General features: G+C 41.7%; 3 protein-coding genes across 4 annotated transcripts; all 3 read left to right on the forward strand.

Annotated features, from left to right (window-relative positions):
* Positions 1 to 65: 65 nt before the first annotated feature.
* Positions 66 to 6921, forward strand: arpc1a (actin related protein 2/3 complex, subunit 1A). 2 transcript variants are annotated; one of them, XM_041035740.1, is made up of 11 exons: positions 66 to 369; positions 1046 to 1139; positions 1445 to 1549; positions 2089 to 2311; positions 2964 to 3071; positions 3249 to 3352; positions 3472 to 3580; positions 4411 to 4486; positions 4577 to 4770; positions 5918 to 6008; positions 6104 to 6921. In XM_041035740.1, the coding sequence occupies exons 2-11, from the start codon at positions 1076 to 1078 to the stop codon at positions 6140 to 6142; spliced, it is 1113 nt and encodes a 370-aa protein (XP_040891674.1). In that variant the 5' UTR covers positions 66 to 369; positions 1046 to 1075; the 3' UTR covers positions 6143 to 6921. The 2 variants fall into 2 exon arrangements, with proteins under 2 accessions (XP_040891674.1, XP_040891675.1); XM_041035741.1 differs by lacking the exon at positions 66 to 369 and adding an exon at positions 371 to 485.
* A 1440-nt stretch (positions 6922 to 8361) lies between these two features.
* On the forward strand, positions 8362 to 13549 carry LOC121180375 (actin-related protein 2/3 complex subunit 1B-B-like). The gene is made up of 10 exons (XM_041035739.1): positions 8362 to 8523; positions 9120 to 9238; positions 10063 to 10167; positions 10688 to 10910; positions 11020 to 11127; positions 11586 to 11822; positions 11914 to 11989; positions 12274 to 12473; positions 12909 to 12999; positions 13115 to 13549. Exons 2-10 carry the CDS (start codon positions 9175 to 9177, stop codon positions 13151 to 13153), a joined length of 1143 nt encoding a protein of 380 aa, XP_040891673.1. The 5' UTR covers positions 8362 to 8523; positions 9120 to 9174; the 3' UTR covers positions 13154 to 13549.
* A 1135-nt stretch (positions 13550 to 14684) lies between these two features.
* On the forward strand, positions 14685 to 20826 carry LOC121180817 (monocyte to macrophage differentiation factor 2-like). The gene is made up of 7 exons (XM_041036465.1): positions 14685 to 14698; positions 18622 to 18703; positions 18966 to 19126; positions 19409 to 19483; positions 19578 to 19679; positions 20227 to 20296; positions 20393 to 20826. The coding sequence occupies exons 1-7, from the start codon at positions 14685 to 14687 to the stop codon at positions 20594 to 20596; spliced, it is 708 nt and encodes a 235-aa protein (XP_040892399.1). The 3' UTR covers positions 20597 to 20826.
* The last annotated feature ends 803 nt before the right edge of the window (positions 20827 to 21629 follow it).

Below are 21629 nucleotides of genomic sequence, written 5' to 3' on the forward strand. Positions count from 1 at the left end.
TTGTAACCGGTTAGACCGGTTTAGGTGTTTCAACTTGAACCACTAGAGGAGCTCTTTCATACTCGTCGTAGTTTGTGTGAGAGTCTACGACGTGAACGAGGTTATTCAGTTGAATGTAACAGCTAGCGTGATGATGCTAAGCTAGCTGTCAGCCAGGCATCCACGGGTTTTGCTGCCGACTTAGCTACCGGATGCTCCCGGTCGTATCCTGCTGGCCGTCTTGACATTCCCTCAACATTCCTGGACGAATTCGTGTCGACTGACCAGAGTCCGCGAATTCAGGTCCACTCCTGATCTAACCTTTCCCCGCTAGCGTTACTTAGCTCGCCGGCTAACGAGACTCCGCACTCGGAGAACCGGACTGACTGGGTGAGTTAGCATGCGGGCTAGCGGAATGTACGGCTAACGGTGTAGCTATAATCGGGAGTAAAGGCATCTACTCCAAGGAAAAACCGTGGTCTGATATAGAGAGGGGAGGCCTTTTGGTAAGCGGGTGGACAGCAGCAATAATATATTTCTCAAAATGACTACTCTGGTTGCCAGGCCCGTCTAACTAACACCGGTGAACTATTAGCTAGCAATGTGATTAACCTGCCAGTAACGTTAGTAATGTTTTGCTGGTGTTGCCGATTTACTGAGTAAAGCTACAAACCTATTTACAGCAGTATTACAGTAGCTAGCTAAGTAAGTCAATCCTAGCCCATAAAAGTGCTTAAAAACATTGAGACTGTTGTGAAAGTTGTCTGGCTAACGTTAGCTTGGTAATATTATTTTAGCTAACGTTAACATTGGCTAGTAGAAGCAGCTTTTCAGTGGTTTGAGTGGGTTTAGCTGATGTAACCAGGCTGACACAGCTCCGAGTAACATTGCAATAAAGTTAGCAGTTAACTTGTCGTCCCATTTGAGAGGCAATCAAATAGACATTTTGTGTACGCTGTCGTCCGTGGAGATTCAACTCCTATAGAGGCAAAGTTCAGCCCAGCTGTTCGCCTAGGGTTTGTTTGTTGCTAGTTGCTAAACTAAGTTTTGCTGTGTGACTTCGCAGAGTTCCACTTAAGGACCACACCCAGACAAGATGTCCCTTCATCAGTTTCTGCTGGAGCCCATCACCTGCCACGCATGGAACCGCGACAGGACACGTAAGGCTCAAACACTTTCTCCTTTATTTGAATGTGCCAACTTGTACACCACATACCAGTTAAGGATTTTGTAACCGACCGTTTCACAGACCATGCTATTACATGATTATTGTAAATGTTGATGTGAGTCGCAGAGTAATATCTCTTATAGGAAATAAAACTGTGGCAGTTTCCGTTTGCAGCATTTGTTATCTTATACACTGAGTTGCCCAGCTTGGTATTTGGCAGATGCCAGGAACTGGTCTAGCTTGTTTTTTATCTGTGCGTCCATTGTGTTAACAACTGGTGTTCACATTGTTTTGCAGAAATTGCCATCAGTCCCAATAACCATGAAGTTCATATCTACAAGAAGAGTGGCAATCAGTGGGTCAAGACCCATGAGCTGAAGGAGCACAATGGACACATAACAGGTATTTAATCTGATTGCTTTAGACATTTTTAAAATGATCTGGGGTTTTTTTTGTGAGCTGATAAAATATCTCATTAACATAAGTTGGCATGCATCTGACACATGATCCTGAATGATCTGACTGTGTGAAAGATTATTCAACTCAAGTCTGTGCCATCATTTTCCACTTTATTCATGATTGTTGTAATAGTCAAGCAGTAATGACATTAGGGCTGTAGTTAGTATTATAATAAATATCCATTAATTTGCTGTTATTTTCTCGATTAATTGAGTAATTGGTTTGTATGTAAAATTTCAGAATGTACTGAAAAATATAAAATATATTATATTATATATAAAACTGTTCAAACCAGTCCATCAGCAGTCCAAAACTTAGTTAAGTTTGCTGTCATATGTGACAAAGAGCAGTGATAAACCTTCACATATGTGAACTAAGAACCAGTGAATGTTTGGCGTTTTTGTTTGAAAAATGATTATTATAATAGTTACCGGTAGTATCTCTTTGTAATAATTTACCTTTGTCTCCTGGGTCTATTATAGGTATTGACTGGGCTCCCAAAAGTGACCGTATAGTGACGTGTGGAGCCGACCGTAATGCCTATGTGTGGTCCCAGAAGGAGGGGGTATGGAAGCCCACGCTGGTCATCCTCAGGATCAACCGAGCTGCCACCTTCGTCAAGTGGTCTCCACTGGAGAATAAGTTCGCAGTCGGCAGTGGGGCTCGACTCATCTCTGTCTGCTACTTTGAGTCTGAGAATGACTGGTAAGTGACATTTTGTAAATGTATCTGTTAAAACTGAAGACAACAGCAGAGACATTCAGAGAAGTGAGGCTGAATGGTTATGGTCAAATTGGTGTTTTCTGGTTATTTTGTTTAATATTGTAGTAATGTTTGTATTACTTTGTCATTTATTTCTGTCTTCATGACCAAAATTCTAGTCACATTAATTACTGTTGTATTACACTGGTTCAGTTTTTACTTAATCAGTACCTGTTTGCTGACAGCTGGTTTAAAAGTTCTTTCAAAGTACTTTTCATCCAGCTGACTGGTAACGCTCAGCTTCCAGGGTTAAAAGAATTTTTTTTTCCCGGCACTGTGCCAGTCTGTTCTGTTTCTCTATGTTCATTGCTACATATTTTCCAGATGTTGTTTTCCATGTGTAAGAATACATTGTCTGTGCCAGAGCTGCCTGCTTCTTCATCTTCACATGGATGTGTTTTGTTTGACGGTTGTGATTTGTCAGCCATAATAAAAGTGCTTGAAATGTCAGAATAATAACAAAACAATACAGTTCAATTTTCCTGTGTTACACTTGGGGGTAAACAATGCCTGGCATGCATATTGGTTCACTCGGAAGTGCTGAAGTTTTTATATTCCACATAAATAAGCATGCATGATTCTCTACGTGCTTCAGGTGGGTGAGCAAGCACATCAAGAAGCCAATCCGTTCTACCATCCTCAGTCTGGACTGGCATCCTAACAATGTCCTGCTGGCTGCTGGCTCCTGCGACTTCAAATGCAGGTAAAATCATGAGTAATGACAAGTTTTGAAAACATTGTAAAGGGACGAGAGATGAAGATTTAATGATTGAAAACCTGCCAACATCCAGTCTGCCTCTTCTTCTTTCTGTTTTTTTTTTTCCTTTTGCTTTTTGCTTTTCTCTTTAACTATCACCAACCCTCCCTCTCCGGCCTCCAGGGTGTTCTCAGCCTACATTAAGGAGGTGGAAGAAAAACCAGGCCCCACACCCTGGGGCAGCAAGATGCCATTTGGGGCTGTGCTAGCAGAATTTGGAGGAGCGGGTCTGTATGGCAGCTCTGTCTTTATGTGTAATAGTAAAAATACTTTTGCATATGACTGTAATACAATAATCCTTTGAACTAAACCAGAACTGCTTTTTTATTCACTCTGTGTTTGTCAGGTGGAGGGGGTTGGGTCCACTCTGTCTCTTTCTCAGCTTCTGGTAACCGCCTGGCCTGGGTCAGCCATGACAGCACTGTCACTGTGGTGGACAGCTCTAAGACTGCCAGGTATATTTATTTACAAGTATAGAGGGATCTCATTTATAGCTAGTTTACTGTTAAATCTAAAACTGAAACATAAGTCATAAATTATACATTTAAGAATATTGCAAAAATTGACTTTTATTATTTTTATTATTTTTTTTTATTATTACTTTTTTCGATAGTCTGTTAGGGTTCTAGTTTAAAATGGAAGGAGGCTTTTTGTATTCAGAGTTACTATAAGGGAGATAAAATGTTGACCTACTATACCAAACAATGAGATCAAATAGAAAAATTGCTCTTTTCTCATAAGAGATGATTATATGTGACTGTCTCCAAAAGAGTAACCTTTTTCATTAAATTAAAATTGACTTTCATCATGTTGAAAAAGCAATCCCTCACATGAAAAAAAAGCTAACATTCAGTGGATTATTTCTGTTAATTCTATTACTACTCGAGAAATCTATCTTAGTTATTACATTTTGGTTGATTTTGTATGTTACTGGCCACTGTACATAAGCCATGCTTTGCAATCAGATCATCTACTGAGGGCGCCAGTAACGTTAGGAGGGCAGACACCAGGTGAACCAGGCTATACTTGCATAATGACAGGCTGCTGTCAACAAATTGCAGGTGACATGAATTGAGGGGGCGGTGATTGAGCCTGAGCAAAGATTTTAACAAGTTCTGGCTCGAAATGTCCACACACTGCAGCAATAGAAGCAGAGTGCCTTTGTTTTATTTTTGTTTTTTTCCACACAGCCATCACGATTTCTATGACAACGCACCAGTTTTGTGTATGTTGGTAATATGCTGTCTGTTAAATCTTTAGTTTATTTGTGTGTGTTTGTGTTTAGTCCTTCACAGCTGAAGACGGAGTTCCTTCCTCTCCTCAGTGTCATTTTTGTTTCAGAGAACAGTCTAGTAGCTGCGGTAAGAATAACACATATGCACTGTCGATATATTTGCATGCTCAAATGTAAGCCGGTGGTGCTATTTTAAATGCGCTGTCTGTGTCTTTAGGGCCACGACTGTTGCCCCATGCTGTTCCGTTGCGACGACGGTGGAACGCTGACATTCGTGTCAAAGCTTGACCTCCCCAAGCAGAGTATCCAGAGGAACATCTCTGCCATGGAGCGCTTCAGGAACATGGACAAGAGAGCCACCACCGAGGACCGCAACACTGCCCTGGACACACTGCACCAGAACAGCATCACGTAGGTCACGCACCAACAGGAATCAGTGCATGGCAGGAATTATTTTTAAGACCCATTTACAAGAGTTTTTATTTTAAGTTTAGTTGCTTGCAGAGTGTAAAAAGACGAATCATGGTTTTGATTTGGCTTAGGCCTCTACGGGATCTATACAACATAGGAGTAAAACTCCTAAAAGTCATAATGTAAAAATCAGAAACAAATCAAATTTATTGCCATTTTCACACTGAGAGGGGATTGTAATATTTTACTCTCAGTGAGGGTAGACTCAATATTAGAAACACTTTTAAAAAAAAACCTCGCAAATAGTTTCAACAAAAACTGAAGTTAACTTTTAACTATTTGCACTAAAGTTGCTGTTTTACTATATAAAACCATAATTTACCTGCTGGAGCCCATTTGAATCTAAGCACTGTTAATCCTGTTATATCTGTTCAGCCATTGTATTTTTTGTGTTTGCTTTATTTGCTTTAAGGACACTTAGATATGGTCTGTGTGTTTGTGTGTGTGTGTGTGTGTGTAACATCTGCAACAGCTGAAACTGCTAGCATGGCTATATCCAGCACCTCTAACGACACGTCTACACAGAAAGCCTTTAAGCTGCATCTTTCAGTTGCAGTGTGACACGTGTAACAGATCAGTTGCGCTCCTATTGTGATCAATCCATTTGTCTACACAGGCCATGTAACTGCTCACATTTAACTTGTGCACGTTTGCAAACGAAGCCTGGGCCACATTTTAACGCCTCAAGTCTGTTGTCTTTCCTCTTGGGCTCTGGGTGCTGCCAAAGTGCAGGTGCCCTGCAGGTCACCACGGTGTAAATCTCACTCATTAACATGATAACATCCTGTTGTGGGTTTGTTGTGGGTTTGTGGCGGCTTGTGTGCTGCTGTATTTTTTGACTTCCTGGAGTCCTTTCATCACTGTGAGGTTGCCCAGCAAATAACATCTAACTCTCAGCAAGAAAGATAATGTTGCTAATATTGCCTGCTAAGTATTTGTCAATATATCCGACTTTGCATTAAGGATCAAAACTTTGTCCTCACTATCACAGTCTTGTCATCACAATACAGTGAAATGCATTGTGATCGTCCTCGCTTCTATCATCTGTATAAAACTGTCTGTATTAATGTCCGCTTTTGTTCCTTAGCCAAGTGTCTATCTATGAGGGAGACAAAAGGGATTGTCGCAAGTTCTGCACCACAGGCATCGATGGAGCAATGACCATTTGGGACTTCAAGGTAAATACACACACGAGCCGTCTTCTGTAGAGCTTTATTTTCCCATGATCCCTCAGCTCTAACTCTCATATGTTTTTCTGCGTTTACCTCCTCAGAGTCTAGAAGCTTCTATCCAGGGTCTCCGCATCATGTGAAGAAATCTTGTGAATGAATGAAGAGACGCTGCGGCCTCACTACTCCCCCCTCGCCCTCACAGTCCTCACCCCTCCCTCCCCTCTCTGCCTCACCCCCCCAACCTTGCGACGCAGCCAGTAACACACATAACTGACCACCTAATCGAGTGTCTGCTGAAGCACTGATCAGACCATAACACACTCTTGTGGGTGTGTACTTACACTCTCACACACACTCACACACTACACACACGCACACACACTGAGCTGACGTTTGACATCACTGTTAATTTTTTGTTTGTTTGTTTGTTTTTAAATGAAGGTTAACCAGGTGTCAAAGTGGGAAGGTCCTCTGACACGTATTAAACGTGACGTGAAATGTGTGTTTTTATGTTCTCTAACCTCCTGTACCAAAAGTTGAACACTAAAAGGTGCGTTTTATCCAAAAATCAGACTGTATTTCACCTCAGATTAACCTCAACATGATGTCCTAATATCAGGAGGATGTGATTTGTTTACTTCCTGGAGGATAGTAAATCGTCTCCAGTAGGTAAAGTCATTGTTTGGATCAGGACCTGGTTATTGATATTCTGAGATCATGTTGCTGGTTGGCTGTAGAGAGCTGTACAGGATCTGATGGTGGAGAGAGAAAGCAGCTGTCTAAACTCTGTGCGGAGTCACGGCTGGTCAGCGCTAGGCTCTGTAGCTACTACACTAAAACCACACGAGATGGAGGATTTCTATGTAACTGATCATGAGGTAGACATGAAATAAAGATGAAATACATTTACAGTACACAACTCACTCGACTGCTCCCTTCCTTTGTGTTTGCCTTTCTGACACAGTGGGCGGACAGTAACTAGATACCCTTAGTGAATGTGCGGTGCAAGTGTCTTTTTGCAAGCCTTATTTCTGCTTGAGTGTTCCAATGCTGGATGAAATATCTCAGCTAGAAGGGTTTGGTTCCTGAAAAGTAAGATTCAAATGACTGTATAGTTAGGACAGTTAAACTTAAAAGTACCCTGAATTTTTTTGTGAACAAAGAAACTTGTGTTTATATGCAGTGTTTCTCAGCTATGTGTGTCCTTGAAGCCTGACAGATGTGTTAAATGCATTTCCTAACTCAAAACATTTACAAAGCCAGTTTTAAAAATATTTTAACTTGTGTTTTGATTACATCCATGTTTACCAGGATGCAGTCTTTTACTTCCTTGCCTTTCGGTGTGCCAGCACCACGTCTTTGCGTGTCCCTGACGATTAGCAGAATAGCAGGAAACCAGCAGTGGGAACCTGTATTGTGTCACCTGAATGTTTGTGCACGTTTGTAGAACAAACAAAACTGGGACCCAGTCAAAAAACATTTCTCCATAGTGTTACAAGTGCTTCAAAACTCTCTTGCTTTACCTGACAAATGTAAGGAGCATTTTCATGGCAGGATGAAAAAAGGAAAGGGAAAAAAATAAATTAACAAGGGCGATACATACTGTAAAGTCATACATTGTCACAATAATTTTTCAAACATTCACAGAAAAAAATTGATAAATGTGTCAGTAAGACCTCCAATAGCAGTAGTAGTAGTAGATTTAGTACATTTTCTTCTTCTTAGACACACGTTAATAAATAAAAAGCATTGAGTCCTGTTATTGATGAGCAATGTAAAAAAAACTTGAAGCATGAAAAGGTATATACCTGAAGGGGCCTATCTGAACTGCTAAAATGAGGAAATTGGACTCAAAAACAAGACAAAAAAGGAAAAAACGAGCAAAAATACTGTATAGTAAACCAGTTTTCCCCCTGATACCACCCCCACCCCCCCCCTTGCAGTTTACTTTTCTTCCCTCCTCTTTCTCTTGTTCCTCTTTCTTTATGCAGAACTGACCAAATGTCCCTCCCCCTTCTTTTCTGTCTTTCATGCTTCATAAGTTTTTTTTTTTTTTGCCTCTCCCCTCAGTTCCACCTCCTCCTTTTTGCTGAACATTGTATTGTGCTCTTGCTCCTCCCTCACCTTCTTGGTTTTACTGAAGCAAAACTTCTCTTTCCTACTTCTGTTCCTTTTATAAAAAAAAAGAAGTTTGATCCCAATCTCTCACACATAAAGGATGTTACACACCCATGATCTTTTCCGCCCTAAGCATATGCCTGCATTAACTTCCTGTAAGTCTTCCCCTCAGAGCTTCACTGTGCCCTCCTCCACTTCCCCCTCTGACCTCTCCTCCCTCTCTTTAGCTGAGCTTCTCTCTTCCTGAGCTCACTCTGTCGTTGGCGTTCGCGTTGACTGGCCAGAGTCCGCGAGCTGAACACCCTCGTCTTTATTTGATCCGCCAGCTTCCTCTGCCTCTCTCTTCTCTCTCTCTATCCATCTCTGCAGCTATTCACCCATTCATCTCTCTCCTGCCCTCAGGGTAAGTAGCCTAGAAAATATTTAACAGTTGACTGAGTATGTTAAGACATGACATACTCACACACCCACCCACACGCGCACACACACACACACACACTTTAAGTAGTGTATTTTCAGGAAAAAGTAGGAAGTGTGCAACAGGCGATCCCACTGCCCGCACACTCACTCAGAGCACAGAAATGTGGGTGTTTTTTTTTTTTATGTGAAATTTAGTTTTTGTAAAGTAACTGACTGTGATGGTGATGTTTGAATTGGGTTATTGGGTGTGTACTCTAACTGTGCAGGGTAAAGTTTGTTTGGGGAATGTGTGTTACCCTTGACCTGCATCATTCCTCTCATGTTTCTGAAAGTCTGGATTACATTAACGCAACCTGAGTGAGATAAGTTCAGTGTGTTTCTCTGTGCACAGAGAGTTTAAGTTTGCTGATGGTGGGGTGTATCTTTCAGAAGTGACCTCAGACAGTGTGGACCAACTCTGGCTGAATCTTGAAAAACAGTTCTGTGGATTCCTTCATCGTTTGTTATATCAACTGTTTTCTTTCTCTTTTCACTTCTTCCTTGTAAAAAAAAAGAATATTGTGACTTCTGTTTTTCTAGACTTGACTGTTTTTCGCAGCCCACTTCCTGGTCTGTTTCTGACATCTGATTGGCCATGGCGTACCATAGTTTCCTGCTGGAACCAATTAGCTGCCATGCCTGGAACAAAGATCGGACCCGTAAGTCTGCTCGCCTTCTCTGATTGGTCACTCGGGGCTTGTACTTCAGTGGCTTTCAGTTCTCCCATCTCTAAACTGCACACTGTTTCAATCACAGACATCATGGAACATCTTGCTTCAACTAGTATCTGCGCCAGAGAACAAATGGTGTAATAGACAGAGGGTTGTGATTGGCTCCCAGGTGGGAGAAGGTATTTCCTGTTTCCTGTAACAGTGAGGTTGGCGTCTTGGGGCCTTTCTGAGAGGCTCTTGTGCTCCGTTAGCTGCAGGAAACTAATGCCATATTTGGCTGTTTTGAACGGTGCTTCGGTTTCTGGGCAAAGCAGACGTAACAGGCGGCTGTGGTTGACTCATAGACTCATACAGTTGTAGTTTTACTCAACTCAGCTGAACATTTTAGTTCATATTCTAGGATGAGTACTCAAAAAAAAAGAAAGAAAAAAAAAACAAAAAATGCACACTAACGCACCCACAGTGCTGCTCTCAGACAAACACTGCTTCTGACTCATCTGCTGACTAAAACCAGTGCAGGGTTTGCTTCAACATTATGGGAAGGAAGGTCGCAGTTCTTGCACATTGTCTATTTAAAGATACCATGTGTCTGTGAGCTGCCTGCAGGCAGATACATACTGTATTTCTCTAGTTTTCTCTGTTCTCATGCACCCAGTCAGCTGTTCTGCGCTACACTCCACTGATCATCCCATAAACATCTCCAGTCAGTCACACTGTATTCACACTGGTGAATTTCCCCTTTATATGTTAGACTTATTTGCAGTACTTTCTCTGTTGATGCACGGTGTAGTTAATGTGTTTCTGTGCTGCAGAGATCGCCCTCTGCCCCAACAACCATGACGTCCACATCTACAAGAAAGATGGGACCAAGTGGACCAAGATTCATGAGCTGAAGGAGCACAATGGGCAGGTGACAGGTGAGATACTCATGCACAAAGAGTGATTTACCGTCAAGACTTTTATATGAATCTCCCACAAACAAATGCAAGTCGCAAAAAAATAACAGTTCAAATGAAAATGCCAGCTTCTTGATGAGAAGCAGCTAAGCTTAGCAAATGGGGGAAACAGCCTGGTTCCTTTGAAATGTACTAAATGTTGCCTTCCAGCACATCTAAATCTCACTAATAAACATGCTATCTCTCAATTGTTTAATTTAGACATAAAGCTAAGTGTTAACATAGCAAGCTGTGATTTTATGAGGGGTTTCCCCTTGTTTCCACTCTTTATGCTAAACTAAGGTAATTACAGTGGACTTCGACACTCCACACTAGCAATTCCATCTCACATCTCACTACTGAAAAAGGACAAACAAAAGATATAGTTCTCTAGCACTCTTAGCTCTTTAATTGTTGGGTTGCATTTCCAGTTTTTGATAACTTATTGCTCTTCAGAGCACTTTTTTTTTTCAAAATCACTAAGAGTTTCTTTCTCCTGCAGGTATTGACTGGGCTCCAGACAGTAACCGTATAGTTACTTGCGGCGCGGACCGTAATGCTTATGTGTGGACCCTTAAAGAGGGCACCTGGAAGCCCACCCTGGTCATCCTCAGGATCAATCGTGCAGCTCGCTGTGTGAAGTGGTCACCAAAAGAGAACAAATTTGCCGTAGGCAGCGGCTCTCGCCTCATCTCCATCTGCTACTTTGAGCAGGAAAACGACTGGTGAGTTTTTAGACGATGGCTTCCTGCCCCTAGTTTGCGTAAGAGGGTGCGTTTGATCATCATGAAGCACAGTTTGGGTGATTCCAACATGCTGTGTGGTTCCCTACAGGTGGGTGTGTAAGCACATCAAGAAGCCAATCCGTTCAACCATCCTCAGCCTGGACTGGCATCCCAACAATGTCCTGCTGGCTGCTGGATCTTGTGACTTCAAATGCAGGTATCAGTAAATCAAAACAAGCAAATTGATGTGTTAATTCCTTCTCTTTCATTCCTCTTGAGCTTTCTCTTTTTTTTTTTTTTTACCTGATTAAGCTTAAGCTTTTTTTCTTTGTGGAGATGTTTATTTTTGGAGTAGAAGCTCAAAAGATAAATTGTGTCCTGCAGTTGAAAAACTTGTGATTCTGCACTGCATATATAAAGCTAAATAGACTGCAATTCTGGAAATATATAGAAAATGTAATCATAAATATAAAGTTAAAGTCTAAAATCTAAAGTCCAATCCTAACCCTAAACTAGCATCTGGATGAAGTGTGTGAAGTTTTAACAGTAACACACTCATACAACACCCAGCATACAGATAATGCTGAATAAATGATTATATATACATCTAATAAACTTCTCAGCCATTAACAATAACTCATGTCTTATTCACATCCCAATCCCTCTCGCTCACAGGGTGTTTTCAGCCTACATTAAGGAGGTGGAGGAAAAGCCTGGCCCCACTCCCTGGGGCAGCAAGATGCCATTTGGGGAGGTGTTGTTTGAGTCTGGAGGGTCTGGAGCTGCAGATCAGACTTCAGGAGGAGGCGGTGGTTGGGTGCACAGCGTGTGCTTCTCGCACTCTGGCAACCGCCTGGCCTGGACCTCCCATGACTCCACAGTGTCTGTGGCAGAGGGAGGCAAGACCGGCACGTAAGAGACAGCAAGGCAGCATTACCTGTGTGACTGTGAGTTTTGGTGTGTGTTTGTGTGTCCACTCTGACCTTTGTGATGATTTCCACAGGGTGAGCAGTCTGAGCTCTGAGACACTTCCTCTTCTGTGTGTCACCTTCATTACTGAGAACAGCTTAGTAGCAGCTGTGAGTATTCAATACACTTCCAGTAATTATTCTGAACACATCACGATTTGTCTTGTTTAATACCTATTTATAGTGACTTACATTGGCTAACATTAACTACAATACTACTAACATTAGCAACCATCAAAATCATTTCAAATATTCTACACATTGTGGATTTGGGCTGTATATTAATAGTACAACAACCAAAATCACCAGCTGTCCAGTCTTTAGTCTCATGGCATCACAGCGATGGGCTCCAGCTCCACCTGATTGCATCCTCGTGTGTTTCTGTGTTCCTCCAGGGCCATGACTGTTACCCAGTGCTGTTTGTGTATGACGGCGCCAAAGGCAGCTTGACATTTGGTGGCAAGCTGGACGTTCCCAAGCAGGCGGCCCAGAAGGGCATCAGTGCCAGGGAACGTTTCCAGAACCTGGACCGTCGGGCCTCAGAGACCCAGAGCACCGACAAGGACCTGAACACCCTGCACAAGAACAGCATCAGGTAAGGAAAGGAAACAAACAAGACGTTTTAGAGAAATGCAGCCAGACATTAAGTTTTTGTAAGTAACAAGATCCTGGCTTGCACATAACGTCTAAATCATATATAGTTTCAGTGCAGCAGGATGTAAATCCAATTTCCCACTTATTAGTACAAGTAAGGGAGAAAATTAAATTCTTATTTGAGGAACACAGTAGGAGGCCTCTTTTAATTTTACTGTCTGTGGAGTTTCCTCAAAGGATTCTGTAAAAAAAAACACAGAATCTTTACACACAGAAATATTTAAATATTTAAAAACTCTGTGTGATCACAGATGTTTACCTAACATAATTTCTTATTTGAGGGTATGCATAATCATCATCATCTGTATTAAAGGCTGGTTTCCGCATCATCGCATTTTTAAATACAGGGTTTGACTTGTCTCAAATTATGTTGCAGCCAAATCTCAGTGCTGGAGGGAGGACGAAACCAGTGCGCCAAGTTCTGCACCACCGGCATGGATGGAGGAATGGGCATCTGGGATGTCAAGGTAACACACATGATGCAAATAGTACACATGAGAGATTGGTGTGGCCAGATCTTACCTGCGTGATATCCCGTTGACATACAGACATGTTTTTGACTATTTCACCTTCTTTTTTCAGACTCTGGAGTCTGCAATGAAGAACTTGAAGATAGTCTGAACTGAAGTTTACATTAAAGCACCCAAAGTATAGTAGCTTCTGGAAATATGAAGAAAATTGCTGCCTTATCACACAAAGCTTCTTGGCCATATTTTAATCAGGTATTTTTTTATATATATATTTACAAGTTAAACGATCAGACTCGGGTCAAACAGTGTTTGTAATCCCTCTGAGGCTCTTTGCTGAACTTGTTAAGCTCAACACTGTATGCAGAGGGACTGACCACAGGTCTGCAAAGGGTACTTAATGAGTTAGATCAGTATAATCACAGACATTCAGTCTGAGCTGAATGCTTAAAGCAGGAATTTGATATTAATCAGGATGAAATGCTGCAGTACTTGTTAAAAGCTTATGCTGGTCATAATATGCATTTAATAAATGATTGCTGTTACAGTACTCAAAAAATCTTTGTTCATTACAGGTGTGTGTGAGAGAGGGGGGGGGGGGGGGGGGGGGGGGGGCTTAGAAGGCGTTATAATCCCTACTGTGAAAACTGCTGTTGACAGAACAGTCTCAAGTGAAGTTCCAGTTGTTCCTGGAGCTTTTGACCATATCACATGGTCTTCATTCCTGCAGTTCTGGACTGTTTGTTAAACAAGAACAATTTGAAACCATCGCCCTGGGCTCTGGGAAATTGTGTTAGGCATTTTTCACTCTTTTCTTCACCCAAAACATATTCTGGCAGTGTGGCTCCAGCATCATGTAGGGAGCTAAATGTACAGAAAAATACTATTTATTTATTTATTTATTTTAAATAAGCTAAAAATTTCTGGCTCTTTGGAGGCTTGTCAAACATTTGTGAGGTAGGACTGCAGTGAAGGGAAGCTCAGGGAACCTTAGTTTTCACAGCCTTGCCTTCATCAGAACCCTGATATTGAGAACTGAAAGTGAAATTCATTTAAAGGGTTTACAGAAGAACCAGCCAGTGGAGCCCATCTGAGCAGGAACTTCTGCTCATTAAATATCAGTTCAGCTTGACAAACCCTAACCCGGACCATCGTCATCCTATTATATCATCAGCCAGGCTCCAACCTCACGCCTTCATCTCCACCTAGAGGTGGAAGCGGGGTCTGCACGTACAGCCTCACATCGGCACGAATTTCCCCAGTCATGTACCAGTCCCTCGGAAAATGATGTGGCAACCCTTAGTGATGAAAAACAACCCTCCTCACCGAGTCGCGATGAGGTGAACCGGCGGCTGGAGCTCCGACAGAGACAGACCACCGACCGTGAGGGGGAAACCGGCTGCTTCCTCAGAGACCATCCCCGACGCCCACACTTCCGGACCGGATCCTCTGGAGGCAGCTGGGTCGGGATGCATCCGTCTCCCCGGTGCTGCTTGAGATGAGGATAAGGCTACGACGTCTTCCCGGTGAAACGGCGATGCTCGTTACGTTACATTAGATCCAGCCCGTTACAGTCCGAGCTGAGCTGATCAAACCGCGGCGGTTATTCGCTCAACACTCAGAGGGGATTCAGGCTTTAGCCATACTGTCTGTCTGCTGTCAACTGTTGCTTATTTCCACTGTAAATGAATCTTGTAAGGTAGGTGAAATTATCTCACGTCATTTTACCCTGCTGAGAATATCATATAATAGAATATCTCTCATACTGCTGCCTGAAAGTGATGTTAATCATGATGATGATGATGAAGAGGAGGAGGAGGATGATGGTGGTGCTGAGGATGTTGGGAGGGTTTGAGAATGATGTGTTAATAAAGTCAACATTTTTTTTTTCAGTTTATCTCAGAACTAGTGGTGTAATAATCTTTTAGTCCAGGATTCATTTGCTTGACAAGCAATTTTAAAGACTAACACACACCTGCCACTTCCCTCCTCCTCGTCCTCATCTTGCTGTCTCTTCTGCCTCCTCTTTTTCTGTACACTGTCTTTTCTGAGACACAGTAGAGGCCACACAAACGCATATCCTCATTGTCCCCAGTCCCTTTGACTTACTGTGCATGTTTGGACTTACACACGAAAGCCAGTTGAGAATAGGTTGAGGTTGTCATGGTGGTTTTGGGTGGGTTTCACAGCAGGAAGAGATTGAACAGAGCAGAACAACACTACAAATGACTATGATTTTCATTGTCAGTTAATGCACTGATAGTTCTCTCAATGAATCTCTTGTTCTGCTCTGTAAAATATAAAAATACATACAATACATACATACAAAAAAGTACATAATGTCCATAATGTGTACAGAGCACAGGGTGTTTTTCTGATCGACAGTTCACAACCTAAAGATATTAAATGTACAATGATATACAATGGTAAAAGCAACAAATTCATGTACTTAAGTGGCTGGAACCATCATATTTTGAGGTTTTTGCTTGAAAAACGACTGAAACAATTAAGCGATGATCAAAATTGTTGTTGTTTCAACGAACGACACCACACAAGACCTTTTAAGCCCAAATGTTCTCCACTGGCCACAAACAGAATCTTCTCAGCTGATACGTGGAAATGGGAAACCATTTCATGTGTGGGAAATCTGGCCTCACTGTGTTGTCATGCTACAGTAAAGACTGAGGCTGTAGCTAAATCATCACACTGCAGTTTAGTTTAAGATGATTTGAGCTGTCCTGCATGACAGCTTCTAATTTTTGAACTGCTTAATAATGAAGATAACAATTCAAGAAGGTGGGAGGTGATTTCTGATGTGAAGAGTTGTTGCTTTTTTGCAGTTCATATAATTTAAAATGTATTATTTGGGAAGTTTGTTGGTCAGACCAATCAAGGCTTGAGCAATATTGTTTTGGGTAATTTTTCCTATTTTATTGCCAAATGATTAATCGAGAAACTGATAGTTTAATCGGTGCTAAAAATAATAGTTATTACATACTTCCTGTTGACTGCTCTATTACTTCACACTCAAAAATGCAACCAAGTCCATGAGAATATAAGGCTACAACAGAAGGGTATTTCCACAATTTATTTATTTTTAACTGTTTAGTTGTTTAGTCTGAAAACGAGTGAAAGAAAGCCAGTCACAGTGTCACACACCACGAGGTGACGTCTTCAGTTTGCCTATTTTGTCCGACCAACTGTCTAAAACCTGAAAATATTTAGTTTGTTGTGATAATCCCAACAGAAAATCAAATGTTTCTCATTTTTGCTTGATAAATGACTTAAAATGATTCATTTACTATCAAAATTTTTCCAGATTAATTTTCTGTCAATCTATTAACGAGGCGTTTGACTAACTAATCATTTCAACTCTGCTGGAATGTTTTTCTTTTAGATTTTAAGTACTTTCTATTACAAAGACCAGGACTTGCTTGACCATAAAATAAGCTTTAATATAAATTCATGTAGACTATTAACTGGACTGAGGTTGTGGCCTTCATGGTTCAATAAGACAACTGAAGCAGAGGGAGTTGCTCCTGTCCATCCCGTGATGAGGCATGAGAAGAGTTATCGTGACGTTTCCACGGCTCTGCTCCTCTCTGTCCACTTCTCTTTGTGTCTCTCTGCCTGGCCTCTGGCCTGGTAATTATCAGCCAGCTTGATCAAGTCATTAATGACCTGGCCAAGCCTGCTGGGCCTGGCACTGACACACACAGCAAAGAGAGTCAGTCAGACAGTGTGAGGCCAGCGCTGGATACAGGGCGAGGAAGCCTTTTATTTGGGACAGGACGGTGTGTTTCTGGGCTGGGTCAGTTAGTATTAATAGCTCGGAATGAGTGTCACTGTAAAAACAGCTGCTTAAGGAAAGGGAACATAACCAACAGAAAGGACGAGCCGTGTTTCTTAAGATCTCTTTTACATAATTGTCACTTTTCTCACCTCTTCTTTAGGTATATATCCTGTATCTGTCTCTAGGATCGGTAGTGTCATCTGTTTTGGTTTTTTTTTTTTTTTTTGCTTTTTTGTTGTTGTTTTTTACTTTTGAAAACAAGAAGAAAATTTGAAACAGCTTGAGTGTAGGAGGAAAATATCATGTTCCACTGTGTTTCACACTGTTGCACAACAACACAGAGAAATAACATGGTTTTATTTAGAGGTAATAGAGCTCTGCAGACATTAAAATTTCTGATTTTATGAAATGCTGTAGGCGATGTGTGAACGTTCACTTGTGAATTCAACAACCCAGGAATGGGTGTTTTTTCCTGTTGAGATGGCTCATACATGCACGGCTCCATAGACGTATAGTATGGATAAATTAGGTGTTTCTAACATTGGCAGGGACATTGTCAAGTTTTGAAAGCTAACTGACTTTTCCTTTGCTTCTAAATTCATACATATTATAAATTTTTTAACTCGAGTGGTATTCCCTTTGATGGGAGCCTCTTTCTCATCCTAGAACACTGTGTGTGTGTGTGTGTGTGTGTGTGTGTGTGTGTGTGTGTGTGTGTGTGTGTGTGTGTGTGTGTGAGAGAGAGAGAGAGAGAGAGAGAGAGAGAGAGACAGAGACATTGCTAAATCTAGGTCTCTTATGAAATCTGGCTCTGTAAGATGCAGCATAAAAATAGGGAGGGGTTGTGGTTTGTGAGTATGTGTGTGTGTGTGTGTGTTCGTCTGTGTGTGCCTGTGCGTGTGTCTGTGTTTTGTGTGTCTGTGTGGACATCTTTCCGCATTTGCCATCCTGCATGTTAATTTAATCATCGGGAAGCAGAGAGGAGACGTAGCTGGGGAACAGGGGAGGGCGATGGAAGAGATGAGGAAAGAAAGATGAAAGAAACAAGGAGTTTTCTGGCGTGGTATCCCTGCTCGGTGGTTTCCATGACAACAGTGACATCATTGATGGAGTGCGACCTCCTGAGCTGTGCTGTGTTTGTTTGGGTTTCTGTGCAAAGTGTTTATGTTTGAAAGTACAGACCTATGTGTGTGTGTGTGCGTGTGTGTCTGTGCGTGTGTGTGAACATGCAGGCATATCTGTACATGCGAAGTGTTTATGAAAGAGATCATCAGGACAAACCTCTGGTTCAGTCAGTCCGTGGTTACCCACTGTTGCCAGGCAACAGCAGCCATGGCAACAAGTTGAAGCATGATCTAGTGTTGCTAAGCACAGGGTGGGGTGAAATCTTATGAGCACCACTGAGATACAAATGGATGCAAACATTAAAGATGTTCAACATGTTTTAGGATATTAAGAAGAAGGAAAAATACATGAAAATTTTAACAAAATACCACATAGTGACGCACGTATAATTTCCTCAAATGCAATTTTTCAGCCTAGAAACATTGTTTTAAAAGATTTTTTAATTTTATTATTCATTATTTTCGGTTCTGTTAGTGCGCACATTATGTATGTTTTATTGTTGCACATAGCAAAACCTAATGCTTTAGTTTAAAAAAAACAGAAAATAGTCACATTTTAGAAGCTGAAACCAGAGATTTTTTTTGCCTAAAAAAAATTACAAAATACAATTAATTATCAGAATAGTTGCAGATTTTCTTTTTCTGTTGCATCTCGACAGATCATGAAGATATAAAGTTAAATCTGTCGATTTGTGATATTTCCAGGTTTATGAACAACCGTGTTCCTCCTAACAAGAGATACCAGCCCACAGAATACGAGCATGCTGCCAACTGTGCCACGCATGCGGTGAATGCGCGCACACACACACAAACACTCATACACATACACAGACCACAGAAAGTGATCATTAACCTGGCAGAGATGAAATGACACACTCAGAGCAAAAAAAATCCAGCATCATTACGTAACAGATAAATGACAGAAACCACCAGGTTTCTTTCAGACTACACATACAGTACATCATGCATCATGTTTTTAGTTTGTCTTGCATGTTTGTCTACTTGTCTCTCTGTATCTCATGTTTCATTTATGTGATAAATTCATTTAGTTATGGATAATTCCCAGCCTGCTGGGCAGCTCCCTGTTGCACTTCCAGTCAGAGGACCAATGGGAGCGATTGTCGGCCTGGGTGTACGGGGCGGGGCTCAGCTCGCTCTTCATCATCTCCACCCTGTTCCACACTGTGGCCTGGAAGAAGAGCCACTTACGGTACACACTCACACATTTTCACACAATATTTGGACTGCACTGTAATATTGCAGAATATTAATATGGTTAAATGGTATAAGAGGACACAGAAAAAAACAGGCTCTGCCTTTCCTATGGAGACTGAGCAGAATTTTTCAAGCTATTTGCTGTTTGTGGACACTGTTTGTCCTTCTCTGGGGCAAATGAATGCCCCTGCACTCCGTATTTGTTTTTGAGATGTAAAACACACTGATGCTACATGTATAAACAGCTGTCATGAGGCTCTTTGTTCTCTCCCTTCAGGTCTGTGGAGCACTGTTTCCACATGTGTGACAGGATGGTGATCTATTTCTTCATTGCTGCCTCCTACGCTCCTTGGTAAACAACCCAGCCTGCTAAGTATCTGTGTGTCTATGTGTGTGGGGAGTGTGTATGTATTAGTAGTTATGTCATCCTGTTGATGCTTAACCAGGCTGAACCTGCGAGAACTTGGTCCCTGGGCGTGCCACATGCGCTGGCTGGTGTGGGTCATGGCCTCTTTTGGTACCACCTACGTCTTCTTCTTCCACGAGAGGTCAGCTCCTACATTCAACATTTACTTTTACCAGTATCAGACTGTCGCTCTATGTGTTAATTTAACCAGTTTTCTCCCGTGTGACAAAACATTCTCAAGTCAAAGGTCCATTTAATTGCTTTTTCTGTGCTAGCTTTTTTTTTTCTTGCAACCGTTCTGAGCAGAAGTGGTAAAGGGATGTGTAGGTTAATGTGAGGCTGTAACTAGAGTTCATAACTTTAAATTCATAGACTTACATGGTTTTAAGATGTTTTCTTTGTTACATTCTTTGTATTAATATACATTCACACATAAATATGCTTACAGGATTTTTGAACCAGTTTTAATATAGTCAGTAGTATTCAAATAACTGCTACCTTGGACTCCCTTATGTGGCTGGACATTCAGTATCTTAAGATCTCTGCTAGTCCACCCTAAAGACACCCTAAAGACAAGAAGCTTGGAAAAATCTAGTAAGTGGACCTTTGAGCTGAGATTACTTTGTCACACATACTGTTAGCGAGGTCAAGAAAGAACATCCATGCTCAAATATCCCCCTGTGTATCAGGTATAAGATCATGGAGCTGATCTGCTACACGGTGATGGGAGTTTTTCCTGCCATGGTCATCCTCTCAATGGTGAGCTCACTCTTTTAGTCTCACCTGTAGTCCGTGTGGTTTTGACATGTCTCCATTGCAACGTCTTTAAAACTTAAACTTTCCGCCTCTTTGCAGCCGGAGCAGTCGGGGCTGTGTGAGCTTCTTGTGGGCGGAGCCTGCTACTGTCTGGGGATGGTCTTCTTCAAAAGTGATGGCATCGTCCCGTTCGCTCATGCCATTTGGCACCTGTTTGTAGCTATGGGAGCAGCCATACACTATTACGCCATCTGGAAGTACCTCTATGCCCAGCCATCCAATCAGGTCCAGACCTCCAGATGACATCAGCGCTGACCTCACAGGGAGTAGCTCCTGTGTTTGGGGCAACTTCATTGAGATGATGTGAGCTGTGTTCAAATTTAGCGGCTGCCTCATTTGGAGGCTAGTTGGGTGACAATGTACCTCCTCCCCAAATGATATAGTCCAACCTCACAGAGACCAAAACTAAATGTCGCCTTCAAGTCCTCCTCGTCAGCTCAGAAAGTCAAACATTTCAATGTTTTTCGCCAAGAAATCGCCATCAAACGACAAACCAGTGGTAATACTTGTGTGTGTTTGATGGTACCTGAATTCTGCTTTAACACTTGGTGGACAGTTGGGAAACAGTGTACCAGGTAAATGATAAATGAAATATATCCACATCACTTCAGTTGATCACCCTCTGTTTACCATAATTTCCAGACTATTTACAAGAATGAAAAGCGAAGGCATCCGTTAATTCATGAGCGTAGGTTTGGTTTCAGGGTTAGGTAAGGCTATGGTGTATTCCATAATAACGGTAGACCAACAAAAAAGTTTGTGAAAACTGATATAAATTTTGTGTTTTATTAACACGCTATTCCTACTTAAAATCACTAATGTTTCAATGATGGGTAATGCTGGATTTGCATCTTTACTAAAAAGTCATCTGCCTTATTTTTGAATGATGTTATTTCCAGCATATTTTTGGGAGAATCTTAGGTATATTACACCCTCACATTATTTACATCCTGCACTGGCTTAGTGACTGATTACCACCTGAAGACAAATACCTCATACATACAATATGGTTATTTGATTTCGCCGGACTTTACGAGTTGATGAGGGCATTTGAATGCACCATTAAGCAATTGACCGGCAAGCGATAGATTGTAGGACACAGAGAGTCACAAAACAAACATCAGTTGTGTATTTCAAGCTGTGGCAAAAAAACTGAAGGCTGCATTTGGAGGAGACTTTGCACTGAAACTGCCCTGTCAGCCCGTTGTGATGAATCTTGACTTCAAGGGAGGCAGCCTGTGAATTGGGACACAGCTTTCTAGTTTTTAACCACCTC

This window comes from Toxotes jaculatrix, chromosome 4 (genome assembly GCF_017976425.1).
Source record: "Toxotes jaculatrix isolate fToxJac2 chromosome 4, fToxJac2.pri, whole genome shotgun sequence".
Classification (NCBI taxonomy): Eukaryota; Metazoa; Chordata; class Actinopteri; family Toxotidae; genus Toxotes; species Toxotes jaculatrix.